Source organism: Haliaeetus albicilla, chromosome 24, assembly GCF_947461875.1.
Source record: "Haliaeetus albicilla chromosome 24, bHalAlb1.1, whole genome shotgun sequence".
Classification (NCBI taxonomy): Eukaryota; Metazoa; Chordata; class Aves; order Accipitriformes; family Accipitridae; genus Haliaeetus; species Haliaeetus albicilla.
In genome coordinates, this window is record NC_091506.1 from 16,470,176 (window position 1) to 16,484,224 (window position 14,049).

At 36.1% G+C, this 14,049-nt stretch overlaps 1 protein-coding gene across 20 annotated transcripts in view; it reads right to left on the reverse strand.

Annotated features, from left to right (window-relative positions):
* CACNA1D (calcium voltage-gated channel subunit alpha1 D) overlaps positions 1-14,049 on the reverse strand; it is a 238,207-nt gene that overhangs the window by 36,657 nt on the left and 187,501 nt on the right. For 11 of the 20 annotated variants that reach the window (XM_069812325.1, XM_069812332.1, XM_069812327.1 and 8 more), the window contains 5 exons: positions 5,321-5,359; positions 4,774-4,902; positions 3,959-4,024; positions 2,124-2,215; positions 627-786 (listed from right to left, as the gene is read on the reverse strand). In XM_069812325.1, coding sequence (XP_069668426.1) covers positions 627-786; positions 2,124-2,215; positions 3,959-4,024; positions 4,774-4,902; positions 5,321-5,359 — 486 coding nt within the window. The remainder of the gene's footprint in view (positions 1-626; positions 787-2,123; positions 2,216-3,958; positions 4,025-4,773; positions 4,903-5,320; positions 5,360-14,049) is intronic. The other 9 variants (XM_069812330.1, XM_069812328.1, XM_069812333.1 and 6 more) reach the window with 1 other exon arrangement.

A 14,049-nucleotide genomic window follows, 5' to 3' on the forward strand; every position in this document is an offset into this window, starting at 1 on the left:
AAGGTTATCGTTTGCATCTCGTGCCACAGTTTGAGCACACTCGTAGAGACACAAATCCAAATTCTGCTAAGTTTAAATAATACAAATAGCATTACTAGTAAGTCAAAGGAATTGCAGCTTTATTGTTAATGAATATTTAATGATACTATTGAGAAATGCATGAAATAATAGCTGATGAAAAGACTGTTAGCTTTCTCATGTGCAGCCAACCACTCCTGCATACACGTAGTGGGAAGAACATCTTGCACGTGGGAATTTAGAATCATAGAATAGTTTGGGTTGGAAGAGACTTTTAAAGGTCAGCTAGTCCAACCTCTGTGCAATGAGCAGGGACATCTTCAACTAGATCAGGTTGCTCAGAGCCCCGTCCAACCTGACCTGGAATGTTTCCAGGGACAGGGAATCCACCCACCTCTCTGGGCAACCTGGTCTACTGTTTCACCACCCTCTCTGTAAAAATTAGTGTAAGATACAGAATTTCTAACTTTTTACAGAAAAACATAACCTTGCAAAAATATTTTTGATATGGGGTTTTCAGTTGTTCTCTGAAACCACTACTCTCTTAGTTCAGAAAAAAATAAAAATGCCAAAGCTTATTTCTGTTAATAAGCACAAGCTAGACTCACCAAAAATGCACAAAGCATGTAAAAACTGATAAAATAAATGATGGCAAAATTGCTTCCACATGTGTATTCTTCCCCTGGATTATAATCGGATTCTGGATCACAGCGTTTTCCAGGCAAACATGCCAGCATGATTTCCTGCCAGGCTTCTCCAGTTGCACACCTTCATAAGGTCACAAAGATAAATTAAGCATTATTTGATCAAAATGTATTAAAGATGTATTAATTTGTTAAGGTTTGACGAAATGCTTGGAGCTGTAGAAGCACAAATGTGAAGGCAGATCGTGAACTTTTCAGAGCAGGAACTAATTAACAAAATACAAAGCACGTTTCAGAAATGACAAGCATAGATCTGACATTGCAGACACATTTTATGAGGTAGACTAATGCACCATAAAGGCTTGCATGTAAAAATTTGAACCCCAACCTGTGATTTACAAGTTAAATACTTGTTGCAGTGGAGCTCCTGTGTACAAAAGCGGTGTTATGTACAAAAACCTGTCATAAAAGTGGAAAGTATCTGTTTGTAAAAGATGAACTGCCTTTTCCTCAGCATGGTTGAAGAAATGCTTCTCTAACTTCTGCTATTGCATTTTTTGCATAGTTGGGTAATGCCTGTGTACAGAGCCATGATTTCAAATATTTAAAAGACAGCTACGTATTGATGACATTTTTGGCTGTGTTCATTACCTACTTTCAAAGGCAAAAGTCTTTACATGCATAAAGTGACTTAGATCTCATTGGGTGATGCCCTTGGTCTCAGATAGACCTGCCAGTTTTGCCAACCAGGTTAGGAACAACGCATAGGAGCCAAGTGGGGTTACGGAATCACAGGCAAGAGAGCTCTCACGGCTGTCACCTTTAGAGGCATCCCTGTTCCATGTCATTCCCTCTCCTTGCTCCAGGACATTTTGAAGCACTCCTGGCAGATGTTTACCCTCTCTTCTTAAGCTCTCTAGTGATGGAGATTCCATAATCCTCCTACATCAAGATTTAGCTACCTTTGCCATCAAAAAGTTTTGCCTACTACTTATCTGATATGTCCCTTCTGCAAGTTATACCCTCTACTTCTTGTCATCTCTTCAGCAAATGTAAAGAACAGTTTATTTCTTTATCTTTGCAACAACCTTTCATTTTTTTCAAACTGTCATGCTAGCTGTGCTTCTAAAGATTACAGTAAGGGCACAGTCTTTTTCACCTTTCCCAACACCTACCCAGTAATATCAGGGCTGACTATGTTTGGGCTCTACCTGAAGACAATTACTCGACAAATGAGATGTTTCACAATAGCTGGAATGAGTTTAGGTCTGTATCACCTGAGCAGAACCCTGCTGTGTCAATGGACACTCAGCATACAGTCATAGAGAGTATGTCCTTGCTATGCTAAAATGCTTCTCACTTGCAAACATATTTTGAACAAATCCATGGTACAAGAGCTACAGATACTTTTCATAGATTAATGAAATAGGATGCATTAAATAGGAGTTAAGGTTTACTCACCTGAAGAGAAGAAGCACAGCTTGGGGGAAAGTCTGAAAATTGTTGTTTCTGTTTATTTGATTGTTGTCCCTCATGGCCACTTTTCCAAATACCTGCAATAAAACAGGATTTTAACTTTCATCCTAGTGACCTGTACTGTCAGAAGCTGTAGGCCTTGTAGTCTAAACTTGCTTCAGTATGTATGAAAAACACTTTCACAAATACACTCCCTTTATTTTCTTTAGATTTTTCCTGACAATGATGTCGATGCAGTAACTTTATCATATGTACAAGATAATTCTTAATCATTCATTTTGGCATCTATAAACCACTATAATACTAATACATATTCCTGTATTTCAGGTGAGAAAATGTTGTTTTAAACTAGTACTTAGAGTCTTTTATTGATATTAAAGCCCTACTGCGCTAAATATTGTACATACTTGCAGTAAGAAATAATTGCTGTCCTGAAAACCTTGAATCTAAATAGAGAAAAAGATGCAAAGGTGGAAACCAAAGCACAGAGAGTCTGAGCATCCTGCCTCAGCCAGAGATGGAAATTAGTTCAGTTCTTCAAAATTAAATTGCAATTCCTCGACCACAAGACCATTCTTTTTCCCCAATATAATACATTTATATCCTCTTACAATACAGTGAAGGCTGTTACTTAATTTAGAGAGATTAATACCATTATGCTTTGTGCTGTTGGACTGTAAGGACATTAACCTGCTTTTGGATAAATAATGAAGAGAAGGAATCAGGAAGCAAAACCACTCTCCATAGCATATTTCTTCTCATCCCATTTAATTAGGACCTCCCTTAGTGCTGATTTGAAAAACGTTACAACTTCAAGAACAAAACAAAACATCTGTAAAGTTTTACGAAATGCAGAGCTATCCTACAGCCTTATGACAGGAAAACTGGTGTTATCAGGAAGGGGAGGGGAAAAAAAAAAAAAAAAAAAGAGAGAGAGAGAGAGAGAACCACAGCCCAAATTCAGGATTCCTAACAGGAACTTCTGCCAAAGTGTTGATGGTCATCCAGCCATGCTCCTCTGGCACTAGATCCTATGTGTAGCTCAGAGACTACCACGCAACTCAAACCACACTCCCAATCACAGCTCCATGCTCAGTGCCTTTATCTGCCACTTTCCTGCAGCCTGTGCAGTCCCCTCTCAAACAGCTATCCCATCCTCCCACTAGAGATGGCCCAGTAGTATGAATTTTAGGAACAGTTTCCTTACAGGTTTCTCTTATCTAGCTATTTCCAGTTAAGACTGGAGAACCTGTTTTGCCCTCACAGCACTGCTGCTGGTGTGAGCAGTGGCACCCTCATCCCAACAGCACATTTTTACATTTTAAGTTACCAAAATCCTTTCTGTGCTCGTACATCTTGTACATATATCCTGCTCTTGATTAACCATAGTCTCAGTTGTGCCTAAATCTTTAGCTAGATTCCTTTCCTAGTTTTATTCTTTTCATATGGGAAAGACTTTAAAAAAAAAAAAAAAGCTGGAGTTTTAATATCTGATTCCCAAAACAAGTCTATAGTAAAAAAAGCCATGCATTCTGTCATACATTCATACATAGGAATAAGCTTCACAGTACATGGAAGAGGAGTGGCTCCTTTCAACAAACCAAGATACTATAAGCTCACACCAAGCTCTTGCATCTTTTCGGATTTTCTGACTACCAAAATCATAGCCAAAAAAGGATTTTTACATTATTCTGAAAGCTCTGCCTTATATATAGCACCGCTATCAAAGGAATGTTTCAATAAGCACCTTAGCAAACAAGTCTCAGAGTAGCCAACACTGTACTTTTGTTTAATGCTAAAAAAAAAAAATCTGTAATTACCTGCATTCCAATGACAGCATAGATGAAGAACAGCATGGCTATCAGAAGGGCAACGTAAGGCAGAGCCTAGAAACAGAACAGGTACATTGTCTTTTAACAATTTCACACCATAATTTCAATTTCCATTTACAAAAATAATTTCTCTGTACAACACAGGCTTTTCCAAGGTTTTTCTTCCTATGCAAGTGCTTAAAATGTTATTACCTTTCATTCTTAATATTCTGCCGCATACAATGAACACAAACTTCATCATATTTTAAATTATGTCTGCCAGCAATCCAGGGGGAAGAATCATCTTTAGCAGTTTTTAATTTTATTTTCATTACTGATTCTGACAACACAAAGATACTTCCTTCTATACAGTTACAGAGTTCCATTAACTTCACATTCATCAGATTTTTCAGGAGCAAGGATTCAAATATTTATTTGTTACACTTATGAAATCAATTTTATATTAAAAAAATAGATTAAATTCCTCTTTTGTAGTCATCTAATAAAACGTATGGAAATACGAGGCCTGTGTGCATCAAACCTATCCTATACCTTTTAGATACACCAAGTATTTTCTTACAAAGTACCGTAGAAATCTCATGGTAACAGCTAATATTAAATGACAAAGAATGACCCTTGGACTCACTGAAGTAACTGCTGAAGTTTATTTTGGCATTAGTATGCAAATATATTTAAATATGTCGTGATTGATAGCATGAATTTCAAAATAAATCAGTTTTTTGCACTCTACAGGGTATTGCTTCGTCAAATTTGGTGTATAAATGGTTGTAATTATAAAGCAAATTTAAATAAATTTTACTAACCTGAAATGACTTAATAAATGTCCACAGTAAAGTTCTGATTCCTTCTCCTCTGCTAAGCAGCTTCACCAACCTCATCACCCGGAAGAGACGGAAAAAAGTGATGGAGATTCTAGCGCTGTCTTCAGAGTTCTGAAGAGCATCATGGAGAAGTCAAACCAAATACAAACTCAAACATGCAACACTTCCAGAAAAACAACATCAAATGCAAAGGTGGAAGAGGTAAGATTTGAAAATGTATCTTGAGGGCCTTTTCACCTTGATAAGCATGATATGAAAGGAAAAATTACATGCTAAAAACACAGGACCTGTAGAAATGCTTCACACATCACATGCATTTCCAAGTTTTCTGGTTTGTTAATAAGGATCATATTGGGTTTGTTTGTAGTAGACTTCAATAGTACATTGACAATGAATGCAAACCACTGCATAACAGCTTTGTAGTAAGACAGTTATGAAAAATACAGAAAAAATTGGTGGAAAATAGACATGGTAAAAAGAATAAACTCAAGTAGAGGTAAAACCACTGGGGTCAGTTTACTAATCTTACCCCAGACTCATCAGTTGTGACTGTTTCAGTTGGCTTTGGCTTTAAGAAATTAAGAACATTAAATATTAAAATCAAATAAAAGATTAAAAAAATCAGATTAACCATAAACAGAAGGAAGGACATTTTTAATTTCTAAAAGTAAATTAGCATTTTTCAACTCAATATACTTCCTGAACAAAACATTAATATCCTTATTAAAACCTTCCCTTTAGCATTTCATATTGGCTGACATATTAAAACATTGCTGGCTGACTGATACTAAAATCTGCTAGTATAAAACATGTTTAAAAGACTCAATGGAAAGCAAATACAAAATAAAATATCTGCTCCTGTGTAAGGCAAACAAAATTAGCTATCGACTGCCACAGGTTGTATGAAATTGTAGCAGTAAGCTTAAGTAAAACTTAAGAACAAAGATTTGGGGTCAAACTAGCCTTTCAAGGTCCCTTTTCTGCTGTGCTCTTTTTGAAGATTAATTACTCCATCACTGGAATCTAACCATACTCAAGCAATTATGTTTTATATTACACCAGGAGCTCCCTTAAAGCAAAGTAATTCACTTGAGTTAACTCAGTGATGAACGTTGGGTATTGTAGCGCTTAACAAGGACAGGTTTTCACTCTGCCGAAGTGATAGACAAACATTTTCAGCACAATGACACGAAGGCTAACCCTCCCATAGAGGTGCAAGTGAGAAGGCAATACTTGTACTCCCTCACCATCTGCAAAGTACTCATATACCTGAGCTGGTGTAACAGGATCAGGCATGGAGAAAGGGCTTCAGGATTTGATTGACCCTTTCGGAACACATCTGTACAACCCTCAGGAGCTACAGGGAGGAGAGAGGCACACACCAACTTCTTGTTCACAGAGCCAAACTCTATGCCCTGTGAAGAAGAAACTCACTTCTCTCTTTATAATGCCTCTGTCTGTCTTTGGAGAAAGTGTCTCGATATCCGAAATGGTCAGACATTTGCTAGCAAAGCTTAAAGGACCAACTGTCTACGCTTGTTTGCTCACTGAGAGATTCACAGCAGCTTCTTCCAAAATTGAAGGGAAGTGCCTTTAAAAACATTTATAGCACTAGAACAAATGGGATTCCAAGCGATGGGTCTTACTCTCTTGCCTAAAATATCCTCCTTTGAAAGGTGCACCTTTCAACAATTGTCACATATAGCGGCAATAACCACGATGCCTCCTTAGTTCTGCTTCAGACACATTGTTGGTGCATCAGACACCCTCAATGCCATGCCTCACTGAGTAAAATCTCCAGTATTGCTGTTACCTATGATAAAACTTGGGGAGAAGGAAGGGAAAAGAGAGGAGCTGATTCTGCTGAAAACACTGGCAATATATTACACAAACATACTATGATAAAATAACAAGAATAGGTAGTACTTTGTTAAAGTCAGATCATTAGCTGTATTTATTAAAATACTAATCGATTTGTCTATTACTTTTTTTGTAAAACATCTAATATAAAGGTACCACAAGGGGAAAATGAGGTTAAAATAACTGTTCAACTATGTGCAATCTACATAAGTATACATTACTGCCCTGCCAGGATATCAGTATTTTTCTGAAACAAAGAGTTTTAAAACTGTTTAAGGGATTATTACTAAATTGATGCATTAATATTAACCAAAATGCAGATCCCTCATTAGACTTTAGTAAATAGAGTATTTGTAAAATCAGCTGTAACATCTAAGCTTTGTAAGCACTCATAAAAAACACACAAAAAATATGCTGCCAAAGACAGTTGCTGCATTAGGAATTCCTGCATATTTCATTAATGTGAAATAAACCCATAGAAATATAGATTAAGCAGAAATTCATTATCACAAACACGATAAATGCCAAAATATCATAAAACATGGGAATAATCTTGCAAAGCTGTCTACCTACATCAATCACAAAGCTGTACTATTGTACACAGATCCACATTGCTATTGACTTTTTTGTACAGAAAAAAAATCATTTTTATCTGAAACTTTTAAGGAAAAAGGGTTTCATTATACCTTCTGCAGACAAAGCCTGAAATTTTGTATTAATCTCTGGTGACTGACTCATGCTGAGCTTGACACTGTCTTAATCAGTGAGCAAATTACTTAATTAGCATTCAGTATTTTGCATCATCAAAAATTAAATGAAATATTTGACAGATATGGAACAGATTAAATTACAGTATCATCACAAATTGACACTAAAAAAAAAAGTAGTAAAATGCTGGGTTTTGCATTTGGGAGTTTTTCCTGCCAGCTGTGAAGGATTGGGCCCCAAATAAACTAGGAACAGTGTTAGGATAGCAATATGTAATGGGATAGATAAGAACAGAAAAAGGATACTTTAGTCATACAGATTTCTATTTAATTGCTTTCCAAAAGAAAAAATTAGGAGTACACATTATGATTTGGTTATGAAAAAACTCTCACAAAAGGAAAAGTCAGTAAGAAACCCTTTTTCTACATATGACTAACTTAATAATTACTTAATTCTCATTTTTGAAAATGCAGCCAGAGATCAGATTACCAAAACTATGTGAACAGTTCTACTGCAGGTGCTCAGGAATGATGAGTGTAAAATCCCTCAACATTTTTTTTTTTTTGTCTGAAGGGCACTTAATGTATTTGTGTATGCACATTTGTGTGTGCACAGGACTGTGTAATGCACACTCCTCTCATAAATCACTCTTTCTCAGCTTCTTTGGACTAAGCAGTCCTAATCGCCTCTTTCTGATGGCTGATCTGCTGCTGCTGGGAAGTGTTAGAATGTCATATGCAAAAGATGATAAACTATGGACACTGGAAAGAGCAGGCCAGGAATGAAAAAGGAAAACACCTTCTTCACAAAAAGTAAATCGTACAAAAATACTAAGGTGGAGATAGATGCTAGAAATAAACAATGAAAATGAACTCCTGATACCAGAGGATTTTTTTTCCTGTTGGAGGTGAAAATACTCAACTTCTGCCCATCATTGGCCAAGTGTTTTGGGTACTGACATTTTAAAGTGAGTGCATCTAATTTTTTACCCTCTCTGGCATTTCCCTCTGATAATACAGCAGCTTGGTTTATATTATAAATACTAATTCTAATGAAGCTAATACAGTGATATACCACAAAGAAAACATTATTCATACTTATTTATAAAGGAAATGGTCATCTAAGAGACAAAGTTAGTTAACATTTATGTATGTCCATCCAGGATGAAGTAATACTAAGATCTGGAGAACTGAGATTAAGATAACACAATCTTCAGTAACAATAATGGACAGACTGACAATAACAGAGAACGCCTGCTTCCTCCAGATAAGGAAAAAACATGTACTACCTAAACACATAATCTTATTTGCAACTTCAGTAATATTACTTGACATGTACACATGTAAGGAGGTGGCACACTGTGCATATGTAGGGAAAGTACTAAATAGACTTGAGACTGAGGGGGGGCAGGTTGAGCAGAGAGTGTCTCTTTGGATGATGGTTGCTGACAAGAATGAAAATGAAAATATTTCCTGCGGTCAGGCATTCTATCTACAACCTTCTCTTTCCCCTCACCTTCCACCAATCATTCCAATACTGCTTGTGTCCCAAACAATTCAGAACTGGCTGGTCATTATCACAATTTTTTTGTGCCCCATGGGACTATGTGATTCCTAAGACAACAGATGTGCTTCTGGGTTCACTGCTAGAAGTCTAGTAATGGGCACAGCTAGAATAAATGAACAGCTTCTGCTCTCACTGCTTGGCTAACAGATGCACTGCAATGAGGTAAATGAGGACAGAGACTGGCTTAATTATTCTACCTTTTCTGTCAGCCATGTGCCAGCTACACCAAGAGTCTAGTTTAGCAAAACACTTCATAACTATGTCATTTTAGGCCAATTCTTAAATACTTCAAATAGGCAGTAACATATGATTTTTCTTTTTTCTTAATCAAAGTTCAACACAACAGCTTTCTTCCCCAAACAATCCCAACCCTCAAAAAAGATTAACCAATGATCAACCTAAATTTCTGACTCACTGATTAAAATGTTTGCAACCTGGTACCAATTTTGGTCAAGTGTTTATTGCTGCTTATGGAAAATTTAGCACATTTCCTAAACAGTAACTCCTCATTACACCCTTCATATTGCAACAAAAGTTCAAAATAAACATCCTAACCAAAAAGAGCTTCAATGTCAAAACTGTGAACGATGTGAAACAGATTGCATCATGCATTGGAAGCAAACTGTAGCTCTGTGTTTAAGAAAAAACAAACATGGTGAAAACCAGTGGATATTAGTATACAGCGTTGGTCAAATGCTTCTTTTTTACAGGTTGTGCCAAAGGGTACGACAGCATGCCAAAACAAATGAACACATAATGATGATGTAATCATAATTATGAAGGAAATAATGATTAGAAGGAAATATCCAAAGGACAAATACGTATGATGACAATAACATATATGGGAAAGCATTCAGGTTGCCAAAATATCTTCAGAAATGTGTAGTGTATGTGTGTCCGTATGCATGTATGTGTATACATACAAGATTTGTTCAGAGAATAATTACTGGAATTCAAATGTGCTAGGAAGGAATTTTCTTCATAGTCTTATCAGTGCTCTCTCTATTCCCTGTTCAACATGAACCAAATGCGCATAGACAGAATTTACTAAAAATTTTGAATCAATATGAAGAACCCCAGAGTACATTTAAAAAGTATCTTTTCCCTTGTAAAAGATGTATTTAAAACTCTAAGTTAATAACCAACATGTTGATGGCATAGGGTATTATTATGATAACTAATAAATATTCAGCTGTGCAATAAAGTAAATAAATTATTAGTATTAACACCTTCATGAAAGCAGCTCAGAAATTTACTTCTATTTCCAAATTAAATATTGCAACGTAGTATAGATTTTATATTGCAATAAGACTTCATACTAACAAAAGCAAAGCCATATGAGAATGTATTTTTCTGACCTATCCTTAAGCCTGAAGAGATACATTTGCAAAAGTCTACAAAGGTTTTAACAGTATTCAAAAATATCAATTACTAGCAACAAAACCTAAGTTCTAACATATGATACTGATGCATAAATGAGGATTCAGGCTGAATTGCAATGCTTTTGTTCAAAATTGGAATCCAGAATCTCTTACAGGAGGTAGATATGAGGTTTTTAATCCACTCCTCCGCACAAGCAAGTTCAGCCATCCCACCAGTTACTGGGTGGGTGGGCAACTATATAAAAATAAGCACGAGCCCTCCCAGTAGACACTCCACTAGCAGTCTAGTAAACAAAAAGAGTATCCCACTGTTCACAAGTCAACATTATGCACTGCATAGTGCTGAAATGGTAAGAATGGTGCTCCTTCTTGCCAAATGGCAGAATATCCAATTCTGGTCTTGGAAGAGACTTTTTTGATGTATGACATTGTTACTAACCACTGTTAGTTGTTACAGTAGTGTAAGCACTGAATAAGCCTCACATGTTTAGAGTGGTGAATCAAGACAAATAGGTCTTCCTGAGGGGCTGAAGAGGAAGATATCAATGCTGTTCCTTTAAGCCCTATTTCAGCAAAGAACTCAAATTTTATTTAACTTCAAGCATAAAATTAGTCCCAAAGGGACTGCATTAAACACTTGCACAAAAGAAGAGGAAAATGAACTCTCCATTATTTTCTCGACATTTTGGCAGCACATGAATGGTAAAAGAAACTTAAATAAAAAATGTGAATTAAAACCTTTGTAACTACTACTGTAATAATGTGATCATGCCTCTAAGTCATCCAGTGCTGGTCATCCAAATGGTTTCTGAGCTGACAAATAAGATAATTTCTATACAAGTCAGGCCATATTGAAACTTGTCTGTTATTTCCATTTAAGAACTTACTCATTTATTCAGAATTTATTTCCAATTTATTTATCTCTCGTTGTCTTAAGTTATATATGTGTCCATCTCCCAGAATGGACTGACCACTTCTTGTGTCTCACAATCACTAGTCTGCTTTTTTAATTGAAGAGGAACCATTTTTATGACCACACAAGATCTTGCGTGTCATGTGAAATTTTTTTAAAACAAAAGGTCACAAACCCCAAAAGTAATTATATAGGTTTTAGTAGTGGTTTTAATTTTTTTTATTGCTATACTATATATATATTTACTTATATATACTTGCCTCTAAAAATTTCTAAAAATAAAACGAACATGAAAACCAATTAGATTCATAAAAGAAGAACTGGTTAAAGGAAGGGATATTAAATGACAGAGTAAATTAAAAAAACAATCGTAGAAAATAGTGTATTGCCAAAATATATGTTGCTCTGAGGCGGTTCATTTCTGGAGTTGGTCAGTGATCCAGTCCTTGAGGATCCTGAGCGGTCCTGTAAATTGCTGAACACATTAAACATGGATTTCCACGGGCAGCAAAAATATTCAAAACACAGTAATTTCCTGGATTTTATGTAAATGGGAGGTTACTGGATCGGAAGAATCAGCCTCAGGGCACCATATACATTATTATAAAACGTTAAAAAAATAAGAAAAGGAACAACAAAATAAAGAGATGACATTTAATTTCCAGAATTTAATGCTGTAATCAAGGTGATAGGTAACTAGAAAGTCCAACCACTCTCTCAAAAAACTATGGGTCAGATACAAAAATGTTATATACTAGAGGAATTTGCTGCCCTTTGGAATTAGTCTAAATGTACAGAGCTAGACTATTAGAATGATGCTGAATTGTTTCCACAGCATGAGGCAATGGTATATGCAAACCTATAAGAATGTTTAGTTCATCTTGAGTATATTACTTTAGGTATTCACATTCTTTCAAGTCTTCTTTTACATTGATCAATTAAGATGGCTATGCTCGTGCAGTTACAACTGCAACAGGATCTGATTTTACATTAGTCCTAGCAATTTACGCTATTTCAGATCACCCCACAAGCAAGGCTGAGCTTCCTCAGTTTAAGAAGTTTCAATAATGGGAATTTTCACAGGTACCATTTCAATCGTGCTTGAAATCCCATTGAAAACAGTCTTGTTAGGATCTTAACAGAGCTGTGGATTTCCCAGGATCACCGTCAGTGTTAGATAAAAAGTACAGTTGGAATGGCACAATTCAGAATGCCGAAAAAATATTAAGAAAAAGGTTCTAAAATGCCAAATTTGGATTATGGAAATTTACAAAAAATTAATGAAGTAGGAATAATTCAATAGAATCAAAACAATAAAAGTAATAAAAATCTAAGAAATCTCCCTGGACACTCTGCAGTATTCACTGTTTCATGTTGAAAATGGGAAATCAAGCCCAGAAACATATTGAAACTGTAATACATTAAGGACTTGCACAAACAAAGCACAAAAAAGTGGAAAAGACCAGAAACAGACAATACTTAGTACACAAATAGTCTGCAGTGCAGTACTAGAAGACATCAAAGATGAGCCTTTTTTCTCCAGTGAGTGTAGCATGAAAAACTAAGAAATGACAGTGCTAGTTCTTGACTGTGGTGTGTACTTTTCCTGAAGATCACTACCTGATCTCCAGAATATTTCCAAGACAACTGTGTGAATTACTAAAATAACAGTGTTCTTCACAGCTGAAAGTTCAGCAGTGATCAGTTACAAGTAATGCTGTCAAATTAACACTGTCCATACAGTGTTAAATAAGGGATTAAATTCAGGGACATCTTCTATGGTCACGGAGTACATTTGAGCTATTTTTCAATCTCTTCACAATCAAGTACATTTTGCTATTATTAGGGAAAGCTATTCTAAATGATCTTTTTACACTCCTCAGATATTATGCTCATCTACACCACTACTACTGTGAATGGAAATAGTAGGTAAATTGTAAATACTTGAGCTGAAAGTCTAAATCCAAACTTTTCTGGGGAAAAAAAACAACCAACCAACCAAACAAAAAAACCCAACAAAAAAAATCCAAACAAAAAAAGTCCCCAAAACAAATTAGAGGCAGCTTCTAAAAATCTGCTCCATGAACTGTAATTATACTTTGAGAAATGTCTCAATGGGACAATGCAGTTCTGTGCTGACTGACCCTCCCTGCCAGCTCAGGTTCCTTCAGCTCACAGATAGAAAGATCCATTGCCCGCTAAGAACTGAGCAAAATCAGTCTGAAATCTAAGGGTCAGGCTAAGGTCCTTCTGCTCCCGCATTGTCACATCACTCCTCTATTGTTCTTTCCAGTAATGCAGTCAGTTGTGAGATTCATAGTTTAACATAAAATCAGGAAGGAATTTTAAGGTGAATCAGCCTTAAAGTTATTTTGATTGTGTTTACTCTTTGAGATGGCAGTGTAGAATTTGCAGCTTTATAAAGAAATTTGAAGTCTTTAATGAGGGCTAATAGACTCCGTGTATGCTTGAAGATATTCTTCCATCTTTTAAAAAAAAAGATAAAAGAATACATTTGTTTTCTATATTTGGTTGAAATACATTTATAATAGGAGTTACTATGCTTATCAAATAGACTACAACCGAAGAAGATTAAAAATTATGTACATCACTGTTTCTCAACAGCAGCTACTGCCACTAATTGAAGTTTGTGCCAAAGCTACCATGCTCTGAAGGGAGACCTGTATGGGCACAGTATAAGAAGTATTTCCTTTGGCAGCAGCCTGATCCACTCACTTCTGCCCTACCATGGCCCACACTCTTGCCCATGCTTTGTGCTCAGCACCTGATCCAGCCAACTGTGAAGTCCTCAAACTCTTGTGGAAGCAC